The sequence below is a fragment of the Sylvia atricapilla genome, chromosome 6 (genome assembly GCF_009819655.1).
Source record: "Sylvia atricapilla isolate bSylAtr1 chromosome 6, bSylAtr1.pri, whole genome shotgun sequence".
Taxonomy (NCBI): Eukaryota; Metazoa; Chordata; class Aves; order Passeriformes; family Sylviidae; genus Sylvia; species Sylvia atricapilla.
This window is the reverse complement of record NC_089145.1, coordinates 25,206,688-25,233,483: the sequence shown is the minus strand read 5'-3', so window position 1 is coordinate 25,233,483 and position 26,796 is coordinate 25,206,688. Positions and strand designations below refer to the sequence as shown.

General features: G+C 40.2%; 3 protein-coding genes and 1 long non-coding RNA gene across 7 annotated transcripts; 3 read left to right on the top strand and 1 right to left on the bottom strand.

Annotated features, from left to right (window-relative positions):
- Window positions 1-13: 13 nt before the first annotated feature.
- On the top strand, window positions 14-14,033 carry NDUFAF1 (NADH:ubiquinone oxidoreductase complex assembly factor 1). 3 transcript variants are annotated; one of them, XM_066321227.1, is made up of 5 exons: window positions 14-225; window positions 1,381-1,996; window positions 3,825-4,010; window positions 13,078-13,165; window positions 13,525-14,033. In XM_066321227.1, the coding sequence occupies exons 2-4, from the start codon at window positions 1,493-1,495 to the stop codon at window positions 13,156-13,158; spliced, it is 771 nt and encodes a 256-aa protein (XP_066177324.1). In that variant the 5' UTR covers window positions 14-225; window positions 1,381-1,492; the 3' UTR covers window positions 13,159-13,165; window positions 13,525-14,033. The 3 variants fall into 3 exon arrangements, with proteins under 3 accessions (XP_066177324.1, XP_066177322.1, XP_066177323.1); XM_066321225.1 differs by lacking the exons at window positions 13,078-13,165; window positions 13,525-14,033 and adding exons at window positions 5,210-5,284; window positions 6,881-7,335; XM_066321226.1 differs by lacking the exons at window positions 13,078-13,165; window positions 13,525-14,033 and adding an exon at window positions 6,881-7,335.
- Window positions 7,676-20,284, bottom strand: NUSAP1 (nucleolar and spindle associated protein 1). Of its 2 annotated transcripts, XM_066321223.1 has the most exons (12): window positions 20,170-20,284; window positions 18,977-19,042; window positions 17,723-17,914; window positions 16,522-16,696; window positions 14,871-14,960; window positions 14,061-14,161; window positions 13,267-13,326; window positions 12,886-13,073; window positions 10,744-10,916; window positions 9,703-9,813; window positions 9,037-9,148; window positions 7,676-8,572 (listed from the first exon to the last, which is right to left on the bottom strand). In XM_066321223.1, exons 1-12 carry the CDS (start codon window positions 20,260-20,262, stop codon window positions 8,485-8,487), a joined length of 1,449 nt encoding a protein of 482 aa, XP_066177320.1. In that variant the 5' UTR covers window positions 20,263-20,284; the 3' UTR covers window positions 7,676-8,484. The 2 variants fall into 2 exon arrangements, with proteins under 2 accessions (XP_066177320.1, XP_066177321.1); XM_066321224.1 differs by lacking the exon at window positions 13,267-13,326.
- On the top strand, window positions 14,969-16,509 carry LOC136362564 (uncharacterized). The gene is made up of 2 exons (XR_010743817.1): window positions 14,969-15,199; window positions 15,970-16,509. It is a non-coding gene; the product is annotated as an uncharacterized lncRNA (long non-coding RNA).
- Window positions 20,285-20,544: 260 nt separating the features above from the next.
- Window positions 20,545-25,974, top strand: OIP5 (Opa interacting protein 5). Its single transcript, XM_066321221.1, has 5 exons — window positions 20,545-20,869; window positions 21,007-21,073; window positions 22,055-22,177; window positions 22,682-22,763; window positions 24,077-25,974. The coding sequence occupies exons 1-5, from the start codon at window positions 20,575-20,577 to the stop codon at window positions 24,170-24,172; spliced, it is 663 nt and encodes a 220-aa protein (XP_066177318.1). The 5' UTR covers window positions 20,545-20,574; the 3' UTR covers window positions 24,173-25,974.
- Window positions 25,975-26,796: the final 822 nt, after the last annotated feature.

Here is a 26,796-nt window from a genome sequence, read left to right as displayed (position 1 = left end):
CGCGGGCGGGGCGTCCTGCCGCTGTCCCCTCACGGAGCCGCGCGTTGTCCCCGCGGCCGCGGCTGTGGCCCCCGGAGCTCCGCAGAGCAGATCAAGGGTCCCGCCAAAGCCGCTGCCGCGGGCGGGACATCGGTGGCCGCCGTCCCTGGCGGCGGATCCGGAGCGGCGCGGTGCTCGTTCCTTGGCCGGCCCGGGCGCGGCGTACCCGGCGGCGGCGGCGGGAAGGTGAGGGGGTGTGTACGCCGGGGTCTGTCGGTCACGGAGCGGGAGCAGCGAGGCGGCCGCTCTGCGGGGACGGGGTTCGGCCGCCGCGCCCCCGTCCCGGCCTCGCCTCTGCCCGCGGGGCTCGGTCGTGCGGGCGGGGTCCGGGCCCGGTGCCCAGGCCGCGGTGAGACGCAAGCGGGGCCGCGGCGAGGCCGAGGCGTCGCAGCTGCCGGACCGCGCATCGGGCTGGCGCTGCACGGGCGGGCTGCTGGAGCCTTGCCGAGGGACAAAGACACGGCTAAAGTAGAATGCGTTCAAATTCTCCGTTCTCTTCTCGTACTCGGGTGAAGCAATGAGGAGACATCAAGAAATCAATGGGTTTCTGATAGCGACCTTGCTTCCGATCTTGTGAAGTGCGCATTAGAGCAAAATGTGAATTTCTTCAGTGTAGTTTTAGACATAACTTAATTGGAGTGTGAGAACAACAGTAGTAAATTTAACAGTGAGTAAAGGAAGGTGAATGACATATAGGGGATATGAGTGGGGTGCCTGGCTCCATTCTTAAAACTCAGAGAAGTTGAATGCATGTGACATCATTTTCTGGTTTTGTTCTGTGGTATGAAAAAACAAACCCAAAAAGCCCTCTGTCTAATTTTACAAGTAAGAGAAAATACCCTCTGTACAGAGCATTGAGCAGAGTTTTCCAGAAGCCTCTCTGCAAATGTCTCTAATCCTAAAACAGGCATATTGAGGATGACTTGGAAGAAGAATGTGGTATGGCTGCTGCAGGACTTCATATTTGAAAAGTCTCGTCAGACTGTGTCAGATGAGGTTGTCATTTTTGTCTGTGTGGCAGCAGCTACACAGCTTCACCTGTTGTGAATTTGTGATTTTCATGCAGGGAATAAAACTTTTTAGTTGTATAGGTGTCATCTTTCATGCATGGGTTGTTTTTGTTGGTGTTATTCATAACACCTAAATTTATTTACGGTGAAAGGGAAGAAGAGTAATGGAATGGAAGTCAGTAAGTAAATTTGATCTCTGAGGAAGTGTCATTCGTGATGGTTTTTTTATTTTGTTTTCCAGTGACTTGGATTTCTAGCTGATATCTTTTATAACAGTTTCTCAAGCATCTCATATGTAATTTTTTGTAACCTTTTCTCTTTTCCATTAAAGGTGAAGATCAACTACAGTAACTACAGTAAGATAGGTCTGCATATTAGTTTTGTTAAATTAACTTCCAGTCCATTCACTGCCTTACTGGACGTGAATTCTTCAGGTTACCAGTATGGCTCTGGCTGTGGTGCTGCTGGATGGTGCTTCCTTCCACGGTGGATGCTGCAGGCACAAAGTTTTGCTCTCCTTACTCGGACCTCTCCTCAGCAATTCAAAATTGTACAGCAGCTACAGGAGGCCAGGGGCAGAGCCTAAGAAAAAACTGTCTTGGCAGAATGCTGATTTCAGCTTTAAGAAGAGCATTGATCACCTAAAGACTCAGCTAAGCTTGCTGAAGAAGGAAGCCAAAGATTACTTACAAGGACCTGGGGGCCATCAATTAAGTCAGCACGTGTTGGAACAAACAAGAGTGTTGTGGCAGTTTAGGAGCCAAGAAGATTTAAATAAATGGGTCATTTCCTCTGATGTGGAGATCGGAGGGAAAAGTAAAGCTTACATCAAATTGGGTAGGAATAACCAGGCTGCTCTGCTCTATGGAACCCTCAATACAGAAGTACCTCGTGATGGGGAGACAAAATACAGTGGATATTGCAGTATGAGATCCAAACCAGCAGTGGTAAGTACAGCTCTGTGTTTGCACAGCTTCTGTGCTGAATCTGAGGGTGTTTGTGGAATCCCAGTGACAGCAAGTGGCTGCTCTTCACTGCTGATCACTTTCAGGAGTGCTACATTTCCTCTCAGAAATGTAGTTGATGCTATGCCTGCTTTGATTTGGAAGGAACTTGAATTTTTTCTTGGTTTTTGTTTTTCTTTCTTAGAAAAGGAATAATACCTATTTGATCATTTACTTATGTGCAGACCTGTTTGCAGCATCCTTACAAATGATCTGGAATGAATCTTTATATCCAAAATTGATATGATTAAAATAGACATTTTTTTCTAAATTTGAAGTTAATTGAATGTGTCATAAGTAAGACTTTTCTGGGCTTTAACTTGGTCTATTCATCAGACTTGGTTAGGGTGAATGAACTCATTTTCTCACTGGAACAGACAGCAGTGGTTTGAAATGTACTTTTTAAAGGTCTGTCTTCTGCTGTACATCAGAAAAAGCAAGACACAAGTCTTCGGTAGCTCAGAATTCAGCAAATAGAACCAGAAATGGGTGTGCTTATTATGGATACTGCTTGTTTCACCCCTTATTTCTAAGCACCTTTAAAAGCAAAGGAACATTTTCACATGCTGGATCAAATCCTTGAATATTTAATGTGTTCTGTTGCTTGTGTGTTGGCACAAGTACTCAGGTAAAATCATTTCTGGGCCAGAATCTTGGGGAGCAGAGAATATGAGTAAGCAAAATCAATGGGTAAATGAGAGACATATGAACACTGATTAAAATGGTGACACTGGATCAGATGAGTGGAACAAGTGGAGTCTTGTCTGAGTTAAATTCTCAGGACTGCTACTGACTTGTGCAAATGTGACTCAAACTTTCACTTCCTAATTCTAAACTAGTGGAGTGTATCAGTCCATCTTTATTTAAGTAGAAAGGCTCAAAACTGCTAAAACCATAAAATCAAGAAGCTACAGGCCTTATTTATATATTCATAATCTATTAATATCCTTTTCATCAATCTATTAATAATTTATATATTCATAATCTACTTATTCTGTGAGTTGGTAGAATGAAGGCTGATAGGTAACCATAGTAGTGCTGTAAAATAAAGGGGAAGCATCTGAATTTTTGGTGCTAATTTTGACTTCTTGGCAATTCTGGCCAAAAATAACCCTGGCCCTCATTGCTCCAAGTGACCTCAGTATGGCACTCTGAAGACTCGTGGATATGGCATTATGCAAATGACAACCTCAGGAATTTTCAGATCTTTGGAAAAAATGCAATAAAGAATTAGACATGTTTGCAATCTTATTATTTGACACAGTTAATAAAAAAAAAAAAAAGTTGGAAAATGTTAAATGCTCTTAGTCTTCATTGGTCTTCAGTCAGGAAGTTATCAAAGGGGATAAATTATTTCCCTGCTTCAATTTCCTTCTGAATTATCTAGAACTGACCACAGAATATTAAACTTAGTGACTTACATAAGTGCAGGTCTATCACTTTGTGTACTTGCATTTGTGTATTTGCCTGGTAAGGAATTCAGTCCTAGGAAGGAGGTCTGATTTCTGATGGTTACAAAAATGTGGCTTATAATGGAAGTGTGACTCCTCAGAGTGCAATATTGCGATTTGTGGTCTTTACTACAGTGCTGAAGGAAACTCAGTGAGCTCAGCAGCCAGGGTGATGACAGAGTAGCTGAGTTCACTGTGTTACAGTAAATACTATCTGACGTAACAACAAGGGCAGTGACGAAAGCAACAATGTTCTGTTTCTCATAATGAAAGTGTCCCTTTATTAAGGAGGAATAATTCTATTTATCAATAATTTGTAGGGATCTTTTAACAGGAAGAAGTATTATGACTGGTCAAACTTCAACACTCTGTATTTACGTGTCCGTGGTGATGGCAGACCTTGGATGGTGAACATCTATACAGACCCTTACTTCTCTCATCAAAAGGATGACCTCTACAGCTACTTCATGTTCACCCGAGGAGGCCCCTACTGGGAGGAAATAAAGGTGAGATAATGAATCTTTCACACTAATGAGAATGTCTTGAGGTCCTGGCCAAAACATGGGAAGGAGAATTCTTCCAACATTCACAGTTTGTTTCTGTTGCTGTCCACTCGACGTTTTCATTATACCACAGACACGTGCCTTTGGCTTGGGAGTTCCCAAAACTGGACTGGGGGAGGGTACACTATGTCAAATGTGTTGAAAAATTAGTCCACCAAATGTTCTTCTGAATGCCTACTGTTGGCTCTTACTGGAATAATAGCATAGATACAGCCATTGAAACTTAGCAAGTGTTGCCTGGAATATTCTCTGTGATACCAATTTTATCTGTAATACAAATGGGTGTAGGCTGATATAGGATTTGTTCCATGCAACAGGATTTGCGTAACTCACACCCTCTCTGGAGTCAGTCAAACTCAAGAGTTGGGGGTTTGTCATTTGTGACCCTTGACTCTGTGACACAGAGTATTTTTAAGAAGTGTGAGTTGCAGCTCTTTTCTGGTGCAACTTTGGGACCTTTTGTAATTGTCTGATGACAACGATAGGGAAGTTTGCACATCCTTATGCGTTGGTGTTGAGTGCTCCATGATAACATTGTCCAATCATGTGGGAACTGTGCCTGCTGTTTCACAGATGAGAAGCCAGGAGGATGGAAGTTGGAGTGTCATTGCTGGCTTCAATGTTTTCCTCTCACCAGCCCCCAGCCAGCCCTGCTTTCTCGTTCCCACTTCTTTCAAATAAATTTTTACATTATCCTGAAGTGCTGTGCTAGAGGTACTGATGTCTGAGTACAAAGTTTGCACTGTGAAATCCACAGCCTGGGTACAGACGAGCTGTCAGTATGCACCCATGCTAAACTTGGCAGTAATTTGTGCTTTATGTTTTCATGTTACTGGAAGATGATCCTGATGTAAACAGCCACCCTATGTGGTGCAGCCTTCCATTGTATCCTGACAGGGTAATGCTCCTGTGTGACAGCTGCAGCCACCGCAGGACAGGGGGGCCTGCAGCTGGCTGTGAGGGGCCAACTGAAAGGGTTGATGGGACCCATTTCTTTGTGCCAGTTTTATGTACCCAGCTAATGCTAGTACGGGATATAGCAGAGTGTTACTTTACTAACGTGTTACTTTCTTTCCCTAAAGTTTCTATTTTATATACCGGTGACACTAAAGTCTGATTTTGTTTTGTTTTGTTTGTGTCAGATTCCATTCTCCAAATTCTTTTTCTCCAGCCGGGGAAGAGTCCAGGATAACCAGCATCCTGTCTGGTTAGACAAGGCAAGTTTTCTGTAGGCTTTGTTTGAAATTTCATTTGAAAAAGCAGTATAAGGAACACACAACTGCTCTGTAAGAAATTCAGAATTTCCTTCAAGATGATATTGGCCTGATATAGATAATTTACAAATTCTCTAATGTTTGTGAATTTGTAATGGAAGGGCCTCTTCATGTTATAAGGTACTTATTCTCATGTGTGGTAAATGAAAACATAAAGTTGTATAGGGGATATTTAAAAATACTTACTAAGAGTTAACGGGACAAGTCAGTACTTGATCATTTTATGTGTAGCATTTGATAGTAAAAATTACGCACTTGCAGTGAAATTTTACAAACATTTTAAAGAAACCCGAAAATCAGGGAAGCAGTGTGAAGGTAGTTCAAGAAATCTTAATAAAATGTCTTGGTCACACACAGAATATCTGGAGTTGGAAGGGACCCACAGGGACCATCAAGTCCAACTGCTATATGAATAGCCCTTGTAGTACTAATGTATGTTTTCCTAGGAACCTGGAAAGGCAGAAGATAATTGTTAAATAGGAATAAAAAGGCAGGAAACATTCAACGTATCTCGGGCTTGCAAAGGAATAGATTCTCCAGAGCAGAGAGTTTAGGTAACTTCCATAGATTATCTGTAAGAATGCGATTTGGAAAAAAGGGGCTTTAAAAACTCTGGGCTCCAAAAGCCAAGGGGCTGCTTGTAGAACTTGCTGCTGCGGAAGGAATAGCATTGAAAGCTTTACAATGATGCAGAGGAGTGTCAGTGCATTGATCTAGCTTTGTTATTTATTTATCATATATTTGCAATGTATATTTAGAGTCAGTCCACATTTATTCACCTAACATATCCCAGGCAATATTTTCCTGAACTTAGAGCAGTCCTTAAAATCATGGGCACTGCTCAGACCTGCACTTCCAGCAGGGCTTTGGGGCAGCTCAGCTCATGAGGGAGCCTGTGTTGGTGACTCAAGTGTGCTGTTAATGATGGAGGTGGCCTGTAACATGTGAGAGCTGAGGGAACATTCCTGCAAGCCACAGGCTAATTAGAAGGCACGACTGAGACACACAGATTTGTTCTTATAGTTAAGAATGTTATTCTAATTGGAAAACTGTGGCTAAGAACCTTGTCTTGCTATTAAATTCAGTAATTAAATTTTATGCCAGCTTAAAATTAAGTTCTAAAATGTCTGTTTTCACAGAGTAGATTGTATTTCACTTTATCTAGAATGATTCCTTCCACCCTTAACTATAGCTTTGTTTTTCCTACTCATGAAAGAATTGTGATTTTATGAAAATGTGTTTAGAAACCCATTTGTGATGAAAGTGGCCATACAAACAATTAAAGATAAAAGTAACTGTTGCTTTAGACTTGGGCCATTTTAAATCAAGGGTTTATTAACACAGTGGTAGAAAGGCAAATGTGGAGTCATTTCCACTGGGGTTTGTATTGAAAACAAGGTAGTGAAGAGTTCATGCCTTAAAAAATGCTGCTGCATTTTAAAGATGGCTGAATGGTGTGTTAAAATACAGAAGTGGGAAATAGAACTGAGTTTGATTGCAATGTTATAAATACCATTTTACCCTCTGTCTTTTAATTAGGTTCGAACCCTTGGATTCACCATTGGAGATAAAGTAGATGGTCCATTTCAGCTGGAGATCGATTTTATTGGTCTGCTAAATGACAGAGCTCATAGAGAAGAGTTTGCCTACGAAACATATGACAAGAATACTCCAGTCTAAGTTGGGCTAGTGTCCTTTTCCTTTAGAGCTGTTGAGGATAGTCCTACAATGTTCCAGAGCCAAGGTTGTCAGAAATAAGTAATGCTCCAAAGAAGGGCTGGGAGGGAAAGCCCCAGCTCTACTCCCTGAGGAGGCACAGCTTGGCTTACTTAGCATCTTTGCAGGGCACAGCAGATCTCACTTTTGCTGTGTGCAGTCAGCCTAGCTCAGTTGTGTTGCAAGAATTCAACAGCCTCAACTGGTGGCACACAACCTTACTAACTCCCTTTTGAAGAGAAACCCAGTTCAATAAATTTAAGTAATCAAAGCACCAACCTCCTCCACAGTGACCTTGTTTAAGTATACTTTAGAAAAATTAAGTGTACCTTTATTTTATATGGAAAAGACCACAGTGAAGGGAAGCTGAAATAGGATCTTGTACTATCATTTTGCTTTTGCACAGAATTCAACAGCTTAATTGTAGAAGGATGAGAGTTACGTTTCTAAAGATACCAGAGCAAATATCTTACATGGAGTGGGAGGCAGGTGAGCTGGTGAGGAAAACTTGGCGCAGGAAACCACAGCAGTAAATACAAGTGTGAACAAAAAGAGTACTCCAGTGAGGAAGCAGTTAGGTGTAGTGTATTAAATAAGGCCACTGGTAAACAGGACATATACAAAATATTTCCCCCATTAAGTTTATTAAAAAAAAATGCCTTTACAGCTGAGATTACAACTGCTAAATTGCTTTTCTAGTTCTATCCCTAACAAATCCAGACAACTTTTCTATGTATTTTAATGTCAAAATAACAATTGCTTTTAAAACCAAGCTATTGAATGTGTCTCAACACTATTATAACCTCTTTTAAGCATCTTAGAGATGAAAAGCAGAGTTTTTTTAGAAAATTAAGTTTACAATTATGGTCTGCATTAGTTTTCCAGAGAGTTTACATTTTTTCTTCTTCTCTTTGAAATCCTATTTCTTAAGGATGCAATTAGAAATGCTGAATAATTGCTGTAACTTAGAGAATTTAAGGATTGATCTGGAGAACAGGCAAGCAGGTACTTCCAACTCTGGCCATTTGGAACACTGGAACATTTTGAAGCTTGCTATCCAAAGCCTGCATTCTAGCATGCAACAAGTGCATCCTGATGCGCAAGTCTACCCTAAGTTGCAAGGAGGCTTCTTGAGCATTTTTCTTCTACTTATATTTTCTTCTTTAACATCTTTTAGTCAAGTAAGTTAGTTAAATGAAACTACTATGGAGCAACAAGTGAGTTCTAAGCCCCTGAAAGCTTAGAAATCTCATCTCAGTGGAGAAATTGATCACAGAAGCATTATGCTCAGGGCACATCACAAGGTCTCATTAATTGCTCTCTGGATTCCACTAGCTAATAGCAACATGAACCATACACAGACAGCACAAGCCTTTACACGAGAGGAATAATATTTACAGTGATGTCTTGGATCCTTCTTATTCATCCTAACACGCAGGTAGGCCTCTACGCTTTCCAAGAGTGTGAGCTCTTTTCTTTTTTCTGTCTTGCTCAAGTGTCTCACGCCTTTCTTCCCTGGAGGGGAAAAAAAGAGACCATGTCAAGTTTCATTAGAGGTAGAGACACAAGCAGACAAAGGAATCTGAGGCTGACCACAGCTTAACACAAGTTTAATCAGTCCCTTTGTCACAGGCAGAGATAACAGTACCATTATGGACTGAACCCAAACATTAAGGCAAATACTTCTCTCAAACATACAGGTCTAGCAGTCAAGGTAACAGCTTGTCAATACTGACAGCTTCTTCCAAGAGGAAGGTAAACCTCTGAACTCTGGAACTGTTACCTTTCATGGAAAAAAATTCTAACAAATTCAGAAGAGCCTTTTTTGGTTTGCCTTCCTGAAATTGAACAGTCATTGGGAGGGAAAATGGCTTTAATACAAAAGTATTCTTTTCTAAATACATTTAAATCCTAGTAAGAAGAATGAATCATTTTATGAATAATGTTACTTAAAATAATAAGACGAGTTGTGTACTAACCTTGTCTGAAGATGTGGCTGTTTGTAATCTTTCTTATGTGAACAGATACTGCTACCACCAGACCTACTGAGAACAGCATTTTCTTTAAATTCTCCCCATGGTTTTAGTCGTCCTACAAATTAGGAGCAAAAAGAGACTAGATTAATAGTTCAGTAATTGTGTGCTCAACTTCTTATCATGAATTTATCCTAGCTAGCCTGTTTTTTGCTGGTTGTCTTGAAGATGAAATGTCTCTTTAGGCTGTACTATCAGTTTCACCAGCCTGTTCCCTACAAGCAGTTCTTCTGTAAGTAGTAACAGGTGACTGTACTTAGAAGTAACACTCACCATGCAAAGTTCAGCTTCTCAAACGAGATTAAAAAAAAAAAACATTCTGTAAGGAATATTTCATATTTCCTGTACATACATCTATTCAGTGGAATACAAGCATATTTATTCTTGTACTTGTGTACTTTTGGTGATAAAATCCTAATCATCAGTAGGGAGGCTCTTAAAGCATATATTATGAAGAAATTTAACATCAGACTGTGTGGAAACCTAGAGAGAAAGAAAAAGGGACAGAAAAAGGGACTTTGCCCTCACTGTCTGGTATCAATGCACCCCTGTAGGAGGAACAGCTGAGTGTAAGGGGTGTGACCAACACAGAGTGCACACAGTCACGGGTACCTTTGTGTGGCTGATACCGAAGTGGCCGAGAGAGACTTGCTTTGAGATCAAATGTCTTCTTCGCACTTGTGGGTTCTGCAGGTTGAACTCCAAACTTGAAGGGGGTGAGAACTACAAAAGGCATCAAGGTACCATAATTAGAGTAGCAAGAGCATCAATGTACACAGAAAGTTGGAAAGAGCCTGTGAAGACTGCACTACAGTTACCAAGAGCAAAGAGCCATTAAATGCCCCTGCTGCTACATCTAAACATAGAATTGCAGAAACACAGCTCACTTGAAATAGGGAGGGCAAGAGTTGTAGAGTACTTGGCCCTTCAGCTATGATTATACTATAGAAGAGCACATACAATTCCATGTGTTTTTCTAGTCCTTCAAGGCAAATTGTGTTTCTTCTATGCCTATTTGGAACCAAGTGGTTTTTCACATTAAACAAAGAAGCAGTCTTTGGAACAGGCCAGCTTCAGACCAGCATGGAACTTTGCTTGCCCCTTAAAAACATCAGTATTATTTTACAGCAAACCAGGAAGTCCTGGGTTCTTGACATGTCCAAGTGTCCCTGTGATGCTAAGGGTGTCAATGGCTGAATAGCAGAGCTCTGCTGCTACAGAGATTGTTAGTAATCAGAAGACTTCTGATTTTTCTTAATTTTAGTCCTGAGTTGTCAGGGGGCTGATAGGTTGTCCCAAAGCACAGCTAGCACTCTGATGCATGCTAACCCCACAAGGAGAATGAGAAAGTGTCAGGAATTCCTCTCTGTGCTGACGGGCTGACCCTGTATCTGCTATATGAATCTTTTGCTGTGTAGTCTCCCTCTTTTCTGTAGGTAGCTAGGTACATGTTTAAGTCATGGCACCTAAACAATTTAGTCAGACCACTGGAAAACAAATGAAATAAAGAAACTACTGAAGTTTCTGAAGAACCAGTCAGAGAATTAAATTAAAACCTGGGTCTAGGTGATGTTCAATTGTTACAAACTTGTATAATAATTCAGTAAGATAAGTCTTCATCTGAAAGAGCCAAATATTCACTGTCCACTTTACCCTTTGATGCAGTCAGATCATTATTTCTTGCATTTCCCTTACTGTTCTTCTGACTCATTAGTTTGCAGCTCTTTTGAGTGTCAGGTGTGCAGATCTCCATGTATGGAGACATTCTAGATGGAGTCTTGGTAAGAGAGCGTTTGTGCTCATTATCTTTTGTGGCTTCTGAGAACCTGAAAGATTTTAGAAATATGAAGACAAATTTAGTCACCTACAAGGAATGTAAGCAACATGCCAGAATATAGAAGGTTCTGCATTCTACTTTTATTACAGGTAGAAAGATTTACTGTGTGAAAGATGTTCACAATACATATGAAAACTACTAAAATACCTTGCTGGTATAATGCTTCAAGTTTCAAGCCAGTGTCAACAGCAGTAAGTAATATTAGAAATTACAAAAAAACCTGACTTTTGTTATTTTGAAAAGCAAATATATTTGGATGCAATAAGCTAGATATATAATCACCAACACAAATGAGGTACTTTAGATCTGGATTCTGTAGTAAAGCATTGCATGTTTCGTTATTTTAAAATTCAAATTGAGAAAAACTGAAAGATAACTAACAGAATGCTAGACCTCAAAGACCTACAAGAGGAAGAAGCTAAGAGTTTTGAAACACGTAAGTTACCTGCATACCAAGATACACACATTCCATATGTATATGTGTATATACACATTTTTAATGAATACCTATGATTACTTATGTATGTGTACAGGCATAAAATTCAAAATCTTCTTTTCAGGGCAAGCAAGTTTATGATGAAGTACAGCTTGCAAGGTCCACTACAATGATGAATGGAATTTCAGAAGCAAACTCAGAAAGTAATGTTTTGGTTCATGTATTGCTAAGAATCAGTTAGGGCTGCAGTGAAGACATCCAAGCTCATCCAAGAGGACACTAGAGGCAGTGCATTTTTTACATCTGTTACCTATTTGTATCAAAAAGAGGACATTTAAAGTAAAACCAAAGCCACTAAGTTTGTACACTTGATTTTGACCTTTGAACAGCACAAGACCTGCATTCTAAAGTCACATAATTATATATTATCAGACACCAACATGAGAAGCTGCATTTTCTAACTTAAAAACAACAATCCCACACACACTTTAGGCAGGGACAAAAAAAAAAAAAAAAAAGCCCCAGCAGCTATGATCTTGGCATGCAAAAGTTCAAAAGTGAAGGTCATCAGGGAAAGTAACACAACCAAGGCCTGCAAACAACAGTGTATTGTTAGCAAAGGGAGAATGTCTAATCAGAACTTCAGTCACTATGGAAAGCTTAGGAAACTCATTGAAGTCAACATTAGTATAATAGTTAGAAATCAACAAAGAAATGGTAAAAATAAAGGCTTTCACTAGAAATCCAAGTGAAAGGGCATTTACCAATGGAGTACCATAAGGACTGTCCTTTCAATTCCTTCTTTTAAAACGTTTCTTGATCAAGGCTTTAGGAAAATCATTAAGAGGCAAATAAAACATACTGATAACAGAAGTTCATGAAGTATTAACACTAACAGAGAATTAGATTACTGTGGAGGAATGATGACAAACACATGGTGTTCTAAAAGGAAATGAGAGGAGGTATAATAGCACTGAGTACCAGTTCATTCATTTAGCAATTCCTCATGACTTCTGGTGTCAGCTTGGTTCTAGTCTACTAGAAACAGTCTGCTTGTAGTAGTCAACCACAAGAGGACCCCTGCTGTAACACTGAAGGGGAGGGGAAGTAGAGGACAAAAGGAATAAAGTATACCTAAAAATCACCTAGAAAACTGAAGAGAGTTCTGATTTAAAAAATTACATATAAATTAATTCAGATAAACAGAAACTATTAGGTTGCCTGGCAAAATAGAAAATCTAACAGAGGAAAAATAATTTGCTTAATTTTGCATCATTTGGCTTTAGCAAAATGAAACCCAGGATTTGAGATTCTTCTAACAGACATAAAAATGAAGAATGAAGACAGTAACAGCACAGTGAGACTTAACCCAAAAAGCCAGGCTGAAAGTTAGTAATCAGAACTAGTTTTGCACAGTTCATGTTTGGAAGAGAAATAATGTAGTAAAATCACAGTCAGTGTTGATTATTTCATGTGTATCTTATCAAATAGCTTGCTGGTAGCTTTGGTTTGTTCTTTTTACCTGACATTCATTTTGGATGTTGAAAGCACAGAATGATGAAATGAAGATTTCTGGGATAAAATACTCAGATTAGCAGCATTCAGAGAATTGCGTGGTGAGCGCCGGAGGTTACTGGGAGTGCAGCTGTTGGAGAATCTGCCTCTTTCTGGATTTGGGCTGAATAAAAATCTTTTGCCACTGGCTTGTTTCTAGGAAAAACCAAATTCTGAGTTACCAGACTCTGCTGAAAATCTGTCTCTAAAGCAGCCAAGAGGAAGGGAAAATACACAGTGAATCAGAAGCATGTGGCCTCTTCATTTTTCTCCCTTTTTTCCCCTCTTTATAAGCATATTTTAAATGTAAGTATTTTTATTATTATTAAATTGGCCTGGTAACACATACCTTAGAATATGGAGTGTCTTTATCTGATGCTTGTAAGGAATTTGATTTTCTGGTCAGCACCTGCCAATAGTAATTTGTCTGAAGTATACATTGATACAATATATGTCATAACAAAAATCAACCTCACCTTAAGGAGTTTCATTCATTGTTACTGTTTGATATGGACCTGGCAGTGCTGGAGTAACTGACTTGAATGATTCTATGGCCATTAACATATGCATTTATATACTCATTGATATATTACTGGCTCTTTTTTAGGCTCTACTGCACTTTGTGAGAGGCCTGTTAGCAGCTTTCACCCATGTGAGGGTGAAATACAAGAACTGAGAACAACACATATTGCATGTATTTTTAAGGAGAATCGTATGCAGCCATGGGATGATAGTTCAGGCACAAAAGAAATTTAATATTTAAATCCTGCTCTTTGAAAAATAAGCTATCCCCTTGGTTAAAATTTGCAGCAATTCAAGCAGTTGAGAACAAAAGTTCCAGGAGATCTTTCACACAAGTAATTATGACAATTATTTTTATTCAAAAATGACAAGTTAGTTGTTGATTTCTACAGCTGTACACTGTTAACAGTACAGTTAACAGTTCTATAAGTTATATACAAATAACTATATATAACTAATTATGTAGGATTACAGTTAAATTTCATTGGCTATGACATTCCACTGCATGTTCACATGACTAGCTACTTACTGATCTAAAGAGACCTGGTAATACTTTTACAGAAAGGCCCTGGAAATAAATGAATATGCCAACAAGCGGTATCTTCCTGTGTTATCTCTTACCTTGACTGCGCTGCAATTTTCATTCAGTTTTTTTTTCCTCTCAATGTAGTCAGCAATAGATTCCATTTTCTTGAACTGAGCCTCGTGCAACTTTTTAAAGTCTAAGAAATTGCCAATATAAGAAGATTCACAGATCAGATATGGTTCTAAGGAAGTTTAGCACTTAATAGGAGGATTCTGTGACACCTCTTGGTATGTACTCAAAGAAGTCAACACATCACTAATTAAAGGCTGTAGACACAGCTGACCAAACAGGACCAAAAGAATCCACTTCACCAGCTACATGGCCAGTTACTTGATAATCTGGAGGATCATAGAAGCATGGTTTGGGTTGGAAGGGGCCTTTAAAGATCATCTAACCCAACCCCCAAATTCTGCAGTTAAAGAAAACAATAAATACCTCTACATCTGAGATGATTTAACACATTTTAAGAAGTGATGTGCATGAGCTAATGAATCGTAGTACAGCACAACCATAGTATTTATAAAGTGAAAACTAAACAAGCGGGAGTAATAGCATGTATATGTTCCTGTTCTTTGAAAATCATTAATGCAAATGCTGTATCGAAAAATCACTAAAATGTTGGATAAACCAGTTTTTAACATACATGCCAGTCATTTCCTACTATGAATTTACAAGCTGGAATATGCACCTTGAAACATAACAGTTGGGAATTTTTTTTTGTTTGCTTGCATTTTAAAGAGAGGATATTCTTTTATTTGAGCAGGAATAGAAATTTGAGTTGTAAAAAGCTAAGTCAAGTCCTCCTTTACAGCACATTACTTTCTAAAGACGGTAAGTTGCCTTACTTGGTGTGGTAGCTGTCGTTCCTGTTCTCGCAGACTTAGATGCACGGCCTTCACGTAAAGGGATCTTCCCTCTTGCAGGACGAGCATTACCTGGTACAATTAAATTAGATAAAATCATTACAACTCCTGGGAGGGGATTTAAAGTAATCAATTGTTCCAATGTTTGTTTCAAAATACACTTTATCATCTCAAAGTGGGTTTAGGTTTTGAGAAATAAAACCAGCTGGAATAGGCAAGTTCTAAGTCTCTCAGAAGTGTTTTAATTTGTTTTCAGAAATAATATATCTTGACAAACCACAAACCCAGCATGAATCCTAAAGTCCTATTAGGTTAGTATCTTATGACAGTAAAATATTTTTCAGTGAAAGTTTGTAAGAGAACTGTGCTTATAGCAAACAAAAACTTTAAACTCACAGGCCTTGATCTGTGTTTTTTTAAATGTTAATACTAAAGAAGGAATACCTTTTGCCACTGCCTTATTTACATACAGAATCCAAGTTATTTTTGTCCTCTCTGCTCTCAGGTATAGCAATAAGCTCATGCCCACATTTTAACAATCAATTTTCTTAAGAAAAAAATCAGGTAAACACTTTACATCAAGTTCAGCATTTGCATATCAGCAGCAAATATTTGCATTTCTGGTCATTGGAAACAAATACTGGTGTGCAGTTAAAAATAACTGTTGAAAAATCAATTTGTAAATATTCAATGTAGACACTTGTTACTACAGCTATAGGAAGAGATGAACACTGTACAGTCAGGATGAGTGCTGCCTCAACCCAAGCAATCCTCACATACCCTATTGCTTTTGTTTTTAAAACCAACCTTCATGGAAAAACCCACATTTTTGAGTTAGTTCAAAATTACTGGCGGTCTCCCATAAGAGTGTCTTTGTAAATTCTATGGAACAACAAGAATATCCATAATAAACTTACAGACTACATACATACACTGAGCCTAACAGAGCAAATGCAGGTGTGTATCTTACTTGACAGACCCCCCCAATATCAAGAAATTATCAGATTGGGTGGACAAACTCATTTCTTCTTGCCAGCTGAATACACAAAGCAGTGGGGGATAAATTAATTTGTATTTTCAGGGGCATCGTGTTTGAAGGACTAAAAATACCACCAGATGAAAAAGTGATCTAGTGGGATACATTCAGATACTCTTGGGTAGTTCAAACAAATGATAAAGGATTCTGAGTTCTTTTCTGCTAATTTTACTCCTGGAAAAGAAAAGTTAAAGCTGTTCACCAGAAAAAGATAAATGAAGCATGATGAAGCAAGTCCTCCCTTTCTTGCCACCTCTTACAAGCCAAATAACACCTCAAGAGTATTCCAAAAAAACACTGAACCTTTTGGAAACGTGAAACTCAAATACACTCAGATATCTGAGAACTCTGTCACTAAAAAAGAAAAAAGTTCTGAAGTCAAAGCCAGCAAAATTTCTACTGCAGAATTTGGGAATTTCTGTTACAATACAGTAAACAAGTAACACAAACTCAAACCAGACCAATTTTCTTCTGGTATTCCCAAAACAAGGTACTGATAACAGACATGCCACAGAAATCTTTGAAGACAATAAAATTATCTTTTGGTTATTCTAAGTAGCACAAATTAAAGTTACTTTTATCCAATTTTCTACTTACATTGTTCTCCCTTGCCTTTAGTAGAAGTCTTCTCTGTTTGTTTCTTCTGTCCAGTACCCATCCCTGGATTCTCAATAGCTCTCTCTTCAATTATTTGGGTTTCGTTTTGTAATACCTTCTGTCCCTTTTTGCGCTCATCCTGAGGCGCTTCATTTTCTTTCATTCCAGAATGCACCTGCAATTTCAACATACTTGGTTTAACCAGTTTGTTCCAACTGGACATAAAGAAGGGCTGTTGTTCTGAGAACAGTGAGTCAGTGGAAGCAATTGCCCTGAGAGGTGCACAGCCTTCATCCTCAAGGGTTTTCAATATCAGATTGGATAAAGCCTAAAGCACTGTGCTCTAAGCTCACAGCTGAGTGCTTTCACTGGGAAATTGATAAAGAGGTTTTGTGAAGTCCAAACTGAATTAACCTGTGAAACTTACCCTGTCACTTCACAAAATTAGATACGCTAGAGAGCTTTGACCTGCACAGCGCTCACATTTTAGTGCAAAATTGCCTGTATTGATAGAAGTTAATTATTTGCAAGTAAAAATAAATTCACTGGGGATGTTACTTTTTACTGTTGTATTTTTATACTGTACAATTCTCTAACACTAAAAGACTAACACTTCCTCATTTTCTCATTTCCCTCCTCTACCTCAGTAAAAGTCTTTCAGATAGTTCTTAAGTTTACCTACTCCTTGTAACTCAAGAAAAAAAAAATCTACCTCCATCTCACCTTGAAACTTTCTTTCCCTCAGTCAAACAACTATCACAACAAAAAAATTATGAGGTCTAGGCAACTGTGCAATTTCTGATACTTTTCCTGTATCAAAAAAGCAAGAACAGCCTTATTATAGATAAATTCTGAAACTACCCTTAGATTCAGAATACTACAATCAACTAGTGAAAGCAGTCCTTTGTTCAGATAAAGTGTTTGCAATTGTATATTTCTTAGAGGAATTTATTTTCTTGAAGCAATGACTAGCAAGTAATGTATGTTTATTATGGCACAGTGCATAGGTAGACAAAACTCAGTGCTACAAAAAATCAGAATACTTGCATATGAATTTTTATACATGTTTATACACACACAAACACACATATATAAACATATGCCATCTATAAATGGTGATTGAAAAGAAATCAAGTGTGCTTAAATTATGCTGAGAGGAAGGAAGGACAACCAGCACACAAAAGCATGCAATACAAATCACCTGAGTCTCATCAGAAAGCATTGAGTTTTCTTCAGCAGTATTCGTTTCCTCATGGGAGTTCCTCTTTTTTCTGGTGATTTTCTTATCTTTACCACATCTTTTTGTAACAAAACACACTGAATCAGACATAATTTCCTCCTGATTGCTCAGTTCATCCAATTTAATGGAAGCAGATGCACTCTTTACAAGACTCTGTAGCAGAAAAAAATTATAACTGAAAGATATCTGACACAAATATAAATTAAATACTCCAGAGAAAGTTTCAATTTTATTATTGAAAAAAGTATTTTACACAGAAGATAAACAGTAGCATGTCATGGAGCAGTATGGTAATCAAGAAACTGGCACTGTCTAGCAATATCCCCTAAGCATCAAAGCCTATTGTTTGAAGACTTTAAATACAATTCCTATGATTAGTTTATCATATTTCATTTCATTAATATTATAAAAGCCTAATATTTTATATTTGAAACCTAACTTGCATGATGCCCTGACCCTCTCACATTTGTGGAATACTCTTCATCAATAAATACGGGGCTCCTTTCCTGCTAGTGAAAATTTTAAAAAAGCCGACAAGGTTTACACCAGTCCCTCAAACCTTTAAAGAAGACTTTTGCACTTAAAGGGAGATGTACTTTAGAAAAAGCAGAGAACAAATTACTTCAATTAAAAATATCAAAAACATTGCCACACTCAACAAAATAATTCAGCTTACAGAAAACTCCAAAAAAAAGTTAAGAAAACAATACATTAAGAGGCAAATAAAGGAAATAGCACAACTGTATTGCTTTCATTATAGTGGAAATAAATTGTAGTAGATGCAAAACACTTTTGAATTAGTATCAAGTCCCCTTCATTTAGGCATGCAAAATGAATAAAATATTTTTATACTTGGCACTGAATAGTGTCTGGAGCCAAACAAGCAAGAATTAAGATTATTTTTTATTTCAGTAGAAATTAAATGTTATTGTTCACAGAGAATAGTTTTGTATTAATGCTGGAAAATACATTGTTAATTTTGGCAGCTGAAAGGAAATCAGCTTTCAGTCATAGAAGCCACTTCAAAACTAACATCAGCATATCTATTTCTGTCAGTATGTAAGTACTTTAAGCTAAGGGCACTAAGAAGAAAAAAGTATTTCTATTACAGTTCCCATCGTGGTCAAAACCACCCTTCAGCACATGCCCTGCCCTATGGGTTACAAATTCAGGTTTACATTTCTTAAAAGCAATGGCTGATTTATTATCTGTTACCGTATTTTCACTTCCTTCTTTTGTCCTTTCAAAGTGTTGCTTCAACAACCCCAACAATTTGTCTGCCTGAAGAGAAATCAAAACAACACGTGAACCAAACAGCCCATCAAGTCATTGACGAACTGCATAAGCCCAACCCACATCCTATAAACTGATCCAACAAACAAGCAGAGCATCTCTTCAATCCAACAGAATAAGGCATACCTAGGATGTCATTCGAGTGAGTCAATTAGAGTAAGTGCCTAAATAAATATGCAGCAGATAAATAAATATGCAGCATATTCTCCACAGAGGCACAAAGGCAAATTTCACTAACTAGGTTTCTCCTGATCTGTCTGTTTTCCGGGACGTTAATTGTTCAAGGAATGAGACAAACCGTTTTAAGCCCCACGGTGCAGCTGGACTTAAATTAAAATTGCATCAGATTTCTGCAAATGCATCTGCCTTGCCCGTGCTACGTGCAAAGAACTCTTTTCACCCCTCCCATACATTCAGCGGTAATAGCAATAAAATAACAGCGAAAACACGCCATTGATAATTCAGCCTATGAAAGACTCTTAAACACCTAAGTGGAAAGGTCAAGATAAAAACAATCAAAATACCCCAAAACAACTCTTAGTCCTGCGAGGACAGGGAGCTGCCTTGTCCACCCAAGCCGTGGATCCCTTTTAAGGCGTTATGACTCCTGCCATTGCCGGCAGCGCCTGCCCGGAGAGCCCGGCCGTGTCTCTCAGGCACGCCCCTAGCCGCGACCGCCAAACGAGCCCTCTCCTCCCTTAGGGTACTGTATTCTCACTGCTCCTCCCACTCCCAGTAGTAAAAAACAAAACAAAACAAAACAAAAACAACAAACCGACAAAAGCCCAAGCCAAACTAACAACCACAGCTATCCCCACTGGGAGCAAACAGCGCGGAGACACTGGCGTGGGGGTACAGCCGAGCCATCGAGGGGTAGAGGAGAAGCAGCCCCTCCTTCTCGATGCCCGGGGGACACCGGACCCCCGCTCTCCCCCTCCCGGAGGGACTGCCCGCATCCCGGACGGCAGCACAGCCCCGGGCGCCCCAGCGCGGACCAGTGCCGCTCCAGCCGCGGGCGGCTGGGGACGCCTTCCCTCGGCTCACAGCCGAGTACAGGGCACCCCCGAAACCGGAGTTTCGTGGGCAACGCTCCCTCGCAGCCGCCCCCGCCTCACCCGAAGGTTGGCCCTCAGCCCGGCGGCCTTAGCGATGCGCTGGAGCTCGGCGTATTTCAGCGCCTCCAAGTCCTGCGGCGAAACGAGCGCCATGACAGCGGCTCCGACCAACCGACACCGCTCGCACCGCTCCCGCCGTTCAAACCGGGCCGCCGCGCCAGCCCATTGGCTGGGCGGGGTGCGGGAGCCGCCAATGGCGGCACGGTCCGCCGCGCGTGCTTATTTTCAAGCGCGATGAGGCGGTCCCGGTGCAGAAAGGCGCGCGCGGTGCGGCCCGCTACCCAATAGCCGCGGGCGGCGAGGATTGACGCGCCCACTGACCAATGACAACGGACACCTACGAACCGCGCTCCAATCGCGAGGCTCGCACGGCGGGCCCCGCGCCCGAGCGTTCGGCGGGAGGACATGGCGGTGCGGCAGCTGCTGCGACAGCTGTACGAGAACCCGCAGCCCACCGGGGTCATCGTAGTGGAGCGGGCGTCCGCCCCCGCCGCTACTGCCCCGCCCCTGTCGCCGTCGCCGCCGCCGCCGCCGCCGTCGCCGTCGTGTTCCATGCCGCCGGCCGCGGTGCCGCGGGGGCAGGTTCCGGTGCCGGAGGAGTGCGCCGTGTTCCACTGCCGCGGCTGCTGGACGGTGCTCGGGGACTCGCTGCAGCTGTGCGGGCAGGAGCCGCCGGGGCTCAGCGTCTTCATCTGTTCCAGTCAGTGCCTCATCGGGCCGGCGTGTGCTGAGGACGCGCCGCTGCCCCGTGCGGGCCTCCGAGCGGGCGGCGGCGGCTGGGCAGGGGTTGGTCCGGGGGCTCTCGGCTGCAGCGCATCACTCTCTCTTTCTCCGTAGAAGTCTCCAGCGATGTGATCTGGGAGGACTCGCTGTTGGTCGGCCTCGAGGGAGCCCTCGCGGGATGGTGCGTAGCTCCCGTAGTTCCTGGCATCGGGCGGTAAATCGTGCGGGCAAAGGCCGGGAGTTCCACTGGCTTGTGCGCGGGAGGTTCTGAGGGGCTTAGCAAATCCCGAGCGGCTTCTGTACCTGTTTCACACTTCGGATCGAGAAGCCTTTTGTAGGGATGTAGTTTTCACTTGAAATCATAAGTTTTGCTACTCTTAACGTAGGTGGAGAGAAACATTGAAGCAATGCAGTAGAAGACAGCTTATCTTGTAGATCCCTTTCTTCTCTCCCCTTAAAGGTCTCTTACATAAACCATCTCTGGGTTGGGTTGGGTTTGGTTTGGTGGGCTTTTTGGTTTGATTTGGTTCGGTTTGGTTTCGTTTTCTGGGGATGGGTGGCTTTTGGTTGGTTGGCTTTTCTTAATACTGAAAATAAAAAACTTGAGCTGCCTTATTCATGAACTTACAGTGAGCAAGGTTTGGTAACTCAGTCTAATGGGAAGAATGTAAAATGTCATCTAGGGGCTTACAGAACCAGTAGCTTGTTTAAATGATATTTAAAGGCTGTTTTACAAACTGTCAGGACTGGGAACTTTTTCAATATAAGACTTGCTCTTTTTTTTACTTTTTTCCTTACCCCACTCTCGGCATGGGGCAATAATCGGTTTTAATAGAAAGAATTTTCACCTGGCACATGCATTGCTTTATCATTTAAATCATGTTTGAGTAGAGTAGTCTAAACCACTTTGTGATAATAAGATGTGCATTTTCTTCCTTAATAGCAACTTCACTTATTAGAGACATTACTTCTTTCACAACGTACCAAATTTTTTACGGTCACGTTATTTTTGTACGTACTGGGGTTTTTTTTGAGGAGGAGGTATTATTATGCTTTGGATTTTGCCCCAAAAGAACTGAAGGTTTGATGCCCTCTGGCAAGATACAGTATCTGTGGTTTCAAAAGCTTCTGTTTAAGAACACTTTTCCCTTTCTCCTTTTAGTGCTTACTATTTATTATCCTGTCGGTCATGTGGCTTGGCTGTGGGCTTCATTCTTTATTCTTCTGGCAGTGACCTGGCGGATCTCCGAGGCTTGTTCTGTTTCTTCAAGGACAGCATCATGTGGTGAGTGCACTGTATTCTTATGGGCAGTGACTTCACGGGTGGTTGTAAGTTACTGTACAAGCAGCCTACAGCTAACAAAAGTGGTTCAACTTTTGTCTGAGCACACTGGTGTCGGATTTTAATATCCTTGATGTTTAAATCATGTTGCTGTGAATCCCTTTGATTTGCCTTGCACCTCCTGAGTGTCCTTGTGTAATGTAAGACTTCAAATTTAGTTATGTGCAATACTGAAATCTCTTCAGTTCCAGAATAATTTAGCTAACGTAAGGTACCAAAGTGATTCTATGATAGGTGGGGGACTTGACTGGAGAAGCTGTAAATTAGTTATAGCTGGTGATGAGAGGATCATGATTGTTATGTTTTGAATATTTTTGTAATTATTACTTTTGGCAACAACCTCGTATCTGCTTTAAAATCATCTTGTATCATCCGTCTAAGTAATAAAACTATAGATTTTTAAACCATTTTTCTTGTGTTTTTTTCCTTTCCCCTTTTGTTTTCCAGTTACTTCTTAAAAAACCAAATGATTATAGGAGCTTCTGAGGTGCATTTTCCAGCTGTCACCTTAAAGGAACACATTCATAAAGTAAGATTTCCACAATAATGGAAAAATACTTTTAAAATGCTGATAATTTTGGACATTAATTCAAAAACACTGATACAATTGTGGGGTTTTTAAGTGCCTAAGATTGGGAAAATGCTGCCTTATATGACAATAACTGACACAATGCATGAGACGTGGAACATTTTCTAAGACCCCTAAACTGCAGAACATACCCAGTTCTAGCTAAATTAATAAAAAGTTTATTACCTTTTTTCTATATACCTTGCAAAGAAAAAAACCCCAAAAATAATTTATACAGACTTGGCCTAAGTATTCCGAATTGTGTTGTCATTGTTGAAGAATTTAAAAATAGATTTTTTTGATTTGAAAGAGATTTTTAAAGAGTTATATTTTTGTGTTTGTGTAAGCTCAAAACAGCATGGCAGTATTTATACTTTTAGAGACAACTCTAGAACCTTGCTTCTGTTTTGGTCTTCAAATTGGACATTCTTATCTTTGACCTGACTAGTTACGTTAGTTAATTGCCCATGCCTTAGCTCAAATAAAGTTACTGTGTGTAGGAGACAGCTGGAATATCCAGTATTTATGTGATTATTTGTTCCTTACTTTTTTTTTTTTTTTTGAGTTTAGATTTTAGTTTCTCTTGTAATGGGCCTTTGACATTTGGTGAGTTTTGTCCTTTTGCAAGTCATCTTCCAGTTTCTGTAAGATCAGAGTGTTTTTACAGGTCACGTGAGGCGAAGATGCAAAAACCTTATTCGGGTAAAACTTCTGAAGTCAAGACATGATGTAGTAAAAATACAAAACTGAAGTAAAAATATGATAGCACTTCATTGCAAACACAAATTATGTGACTGTAGAGAGTTTGCTTGTTGATTAGAAGAAGCTCAAGCATCTGGCCTTTGCCTTTTAATACATAATGCCCGTGTGTACTCCTAAGCTCGTGATGAAACAGTTTGTCCACATATTGTCAAGGTCTCTGGATGTGTGAAAACTTGAGTTAAGTAGGAAACATCAGATTCATCATAGTAAAACTGCAGCAACTGCATCTCCTTAAGTAGTTATTTCCCTTATGTCCCTGGAAGAGCTGATACTGGCACACATTCATCCATCTCCAGTTTGCAGTTCAGCCCTCTGATCTGGGGGCTGGTTTTGTCAGTACTAAACACGCAGTATAGAGATGAAGCCCTCTGTATTTTCACAGCATCATTTCTCCTTTTCCATCTTGAAAGTGAACTGCCCTTTAGCCACTTAAAGTGGGGCACAGGTCACTCAAAGATGAAGGGTTAGAACTTTTTTTGCTAATTTTGACACTCTTAATTTCTTTTTTCCAGGTGAAAGAAAAGCTTCTGGACTTCAACAGTCGCACAGAATTAATGATAAGGAAGCTGGAGAAACTGGAAGAAAACGATTGTAATTACAAAATGTAACAGAATGGCAAAAGTCTTGCAAGAGTTAATGCCAACTGATACCCATTTTCAAGAAATGCTGGAGTTGTTTCTGCATCTCTGCTGAGTTTGTTCATTACAAAGAAATAACGCCCCAGACCAGGTTTGAGTGTTGATCTGTCACTTTATCTCAGTGTGGAAAGAACTGATGATGAAGTGCATCTCTTCAGGGGAACACATGAAAATCTGACATACTGATGTTATGCTTGGAAGATGAATAGCTCACTCATGCAGTATGTCACTCTGTGAGGCCGTGTAACAGTGCCTTTGGTTTTTCTAATGACTTCAAGGGGAAAATCGGCCTTTGAAATACTGAAGTCAGGTTTCTGGAGCTATGCAAAACATACTTAACAAGGTGATGATATTCAAGAGCCACCATTACAAACTGAACATTCTTAGAGACCTAAGCTCATGTCCTACTTTTTAGTACAGACACAGTGTTAATGGCAGCCTTGGTTTAAATGGCAGCTAGTTTTTGGTCAAGTGGCTCATTAGCTGTATCTGATGTGTGAGCCACTGCTAAATGGACTCTTGAATAGTTTTGAAATTTGCCAGTGTCTGCTGCCTGCAAAAGCAGCAGATGAGCACATCACAGATGCTGCAGTGTTCTTAGTGCATGAGTCTAAATGGCACCATGGAGACAGAACACAAGGTTTTGGATATCAGGTAAAGGACGCGTGCCCACGTGCCTGCCAAGTCTGCTTAAGTGCAGCCCCAGAAACAGGACTGAGTCAAACTCTGCCAGCTAAGGCTGTGAGCAACTGCCTTGAACAGATCTGAGCATTTCTTTCTGGAACATCAACTATGAAACCAAGGAACAGTCTTCTGCACAATCGTGGAAGCACTGCTTTCTTGAAGTTATGATTTGCCTCTTGCCTTCAATTGGCCAGCTAAGTTGTTTCATAAAAAATACCTACTCACGCCTCACTGGCATTTCTCTATGTTGAAAATTGGTTCTGCTTATTTCCAAACATCTAGAAAATAATTTTACAGAAAAGAAAGCACTACTTACCCCTTGTTACTGGGACAGAATTCTTGTTTGTTGGAAGATTCAGGACCCTTTTTCTCTCCATTTTGCTCCCTAAAGGGCTAATGTTTTTTCCTAAAGGGACAATGAACTTTATGGAAAGTTTAGTAGTTGTCTGTAGTAGGCTAGAGAGGATTCTGTTTACTTTATCAGCTTAATTCCAGTGATGCAAATTGCCTTCTCCTTCCCTATATACGACCAGCAGGTTGCTGACCTCATTGCTGCTGCTGCTGCCAGTTCTGCATTTTGTCTTATCTGTAAAATAACTCATAATGGGCTTGGAGCAGAGAGGACAAAACTCACTGTAAGGCACCTCACAGCTTTTAGGTGGGCAGGTGGTACTTTGGCTACTACTAATGCTCACTATGCTGCTTTCTGGTTGGGAGTTCTGTATGGTCTCAGTTCATTTTCATTGTGGTAAGCAAAACCACAGAGCACCAACAGTCATTCTGCAAGGAGAGGAGGGATTCTCATAAATTCTAATACCACTTTTGTAGTACTTCCTTAGTGCTTCTATTATTGAGCGAGTCTAAGAAATGTAATTGATCATGGGACTATTTGCTTTTGTCCTTTCATTCCAGTTTCTGCATTGAGACTGTTTCTTGCTACAGAAGGCTTGCTATACTATGAATAATGCTAACTTGTTTTGCTTCATTAGTGTTGATCACTGAAAGAAAGCTATTGGTTACATTTTTGTATTATATTTAAAATTGTGAAGAAGGAACTTCTTAAATAAAAGCTGAAATTCAGAAATTCATACTGTGGAAATCATTGCCAATATTGTGTGAGTCCTCGGCCTGCTTTTTTTCTTTTGATTAATTTTGCAGAAAGAAACATTACTTTATCTTGCTTAGGTCCTCATTTATTATGAAGCATTAAGTAATGGCTCTTCAAATCACATTACTTAGTGTGAATATAAATAAATAATGAGTATGTGCTGAAGAATAGCTGGTAAAATTTTAAACTGCATTTCTGTAATCTTTGAAACTGGGAGGACCTCTGCCAGAAGAAATTTTTTCAGAAGTGCAGTCACCAAAACAATAAACAATACATACATAAAACCATTATCTGAGGGACCTCGTTGCTTTTAGGCAACCAGTACAAGAAACAGAGGGGGTTTGCTACCCTCTAAAATAACCCTTGAAGCTCTTAAGTGATAAGTTAGGCATCTTAGAATGAATGGAATAATTGTTTTTGTTTAGCTGCTATCTTAAGCAGAAGCTCTTGTGCCTGAAGTCTGCTGGGACAGCTGGCCTCAAAGCAGATATTCAGCATATGTGAATTCAGCTTGAGTTGTTAAGTTTTGACAAAGCTACAGCAAGTACACCTCAGAAGTGGAGTGGAATGTACAGTAATTTGGTTCATTTGCCTTCTGAACAGATGACACATCCAGTTTTAGTGCATTCTCAGCCTGTGCTGCTTTATTGCTAAAAAAATTTGTATACAGGTGCAGAGTTTCCAGGTTCATTTTTAAACAGTTCCTCTTTACAGTGTCAAAAGAATAAAATCTTATCTTGAAATCCTCAAAGATGCATAGATATAAAAGCAAGCTGCCTTTTGGAAAAAAATCAGAATTTGC

Bases quoted from the DNA above. Each gene is read 5' to 3' on its own strand.
- OIP5 (XM_066321221.1), top strand. From the start codon at position 20,575: ATGGCGGTGCGGCAGCTGCTGCGACAGCTGTACGAGAACCCGCAGCCC. The intron at 20,870-21,006 runs GTCAGTGCCTCA...CTTTCTCCGTAG, and splicing joins CAGCGTCTTCATCTGTTCCA to AAGTCTCCAGCGATGTGATC. The intron at 22,178-22,681 runs GTGAGTGCACTG...TTTGTTTTCCAG, and splicing joins TTCAAGGACAGCATCATGTG to TTACTTCTTAAAAAACCAAA.
- NUSAP1 (XM_066321223.1), bottom strand. From the start codon at position 20,262: ATGGCGCTCGTTTCGCCGCAGGACTTGGAGGCGCTGAAATACGCCGAG. The intron at 13,327-14,060 runs GTAAGAGATAAC...TACTATTGGCAG, and splicing joins AAAATTGCAGCGCAGTCAAG to GTGCTGACCAGAAAATCAAA. The intron at 8,573-9,036 runs GTTAGTACACAA...TTTCCCCTCCAG, and splicing joins CAGCCACATCTTCAGACAAG to GGAAGAAAGGCGTGAGACAC.
- NDUFAF1 (XM_066321225.1), top strand. From the start codon at position 1,493: ATGGCTCTGGCTGTGGTGCTGCTGGATGGTGCTTCCTTCCACGGTGGA. The intron at 1,997-3,824 runs GTAAGTACAGCT...AATAATTTGTAG, and splicing joins TGAGATCCAAACCAGCAGTG to GGATCTTTTAACAGGAAGAA. The intron at 5,285-6,880 runs GCAAGTTTTCTG...TCTTTTAATTAG, and splicing joins ATCCTGTCTGGTTAGACAAG to GTTCGAACCCTTGGATTCAC.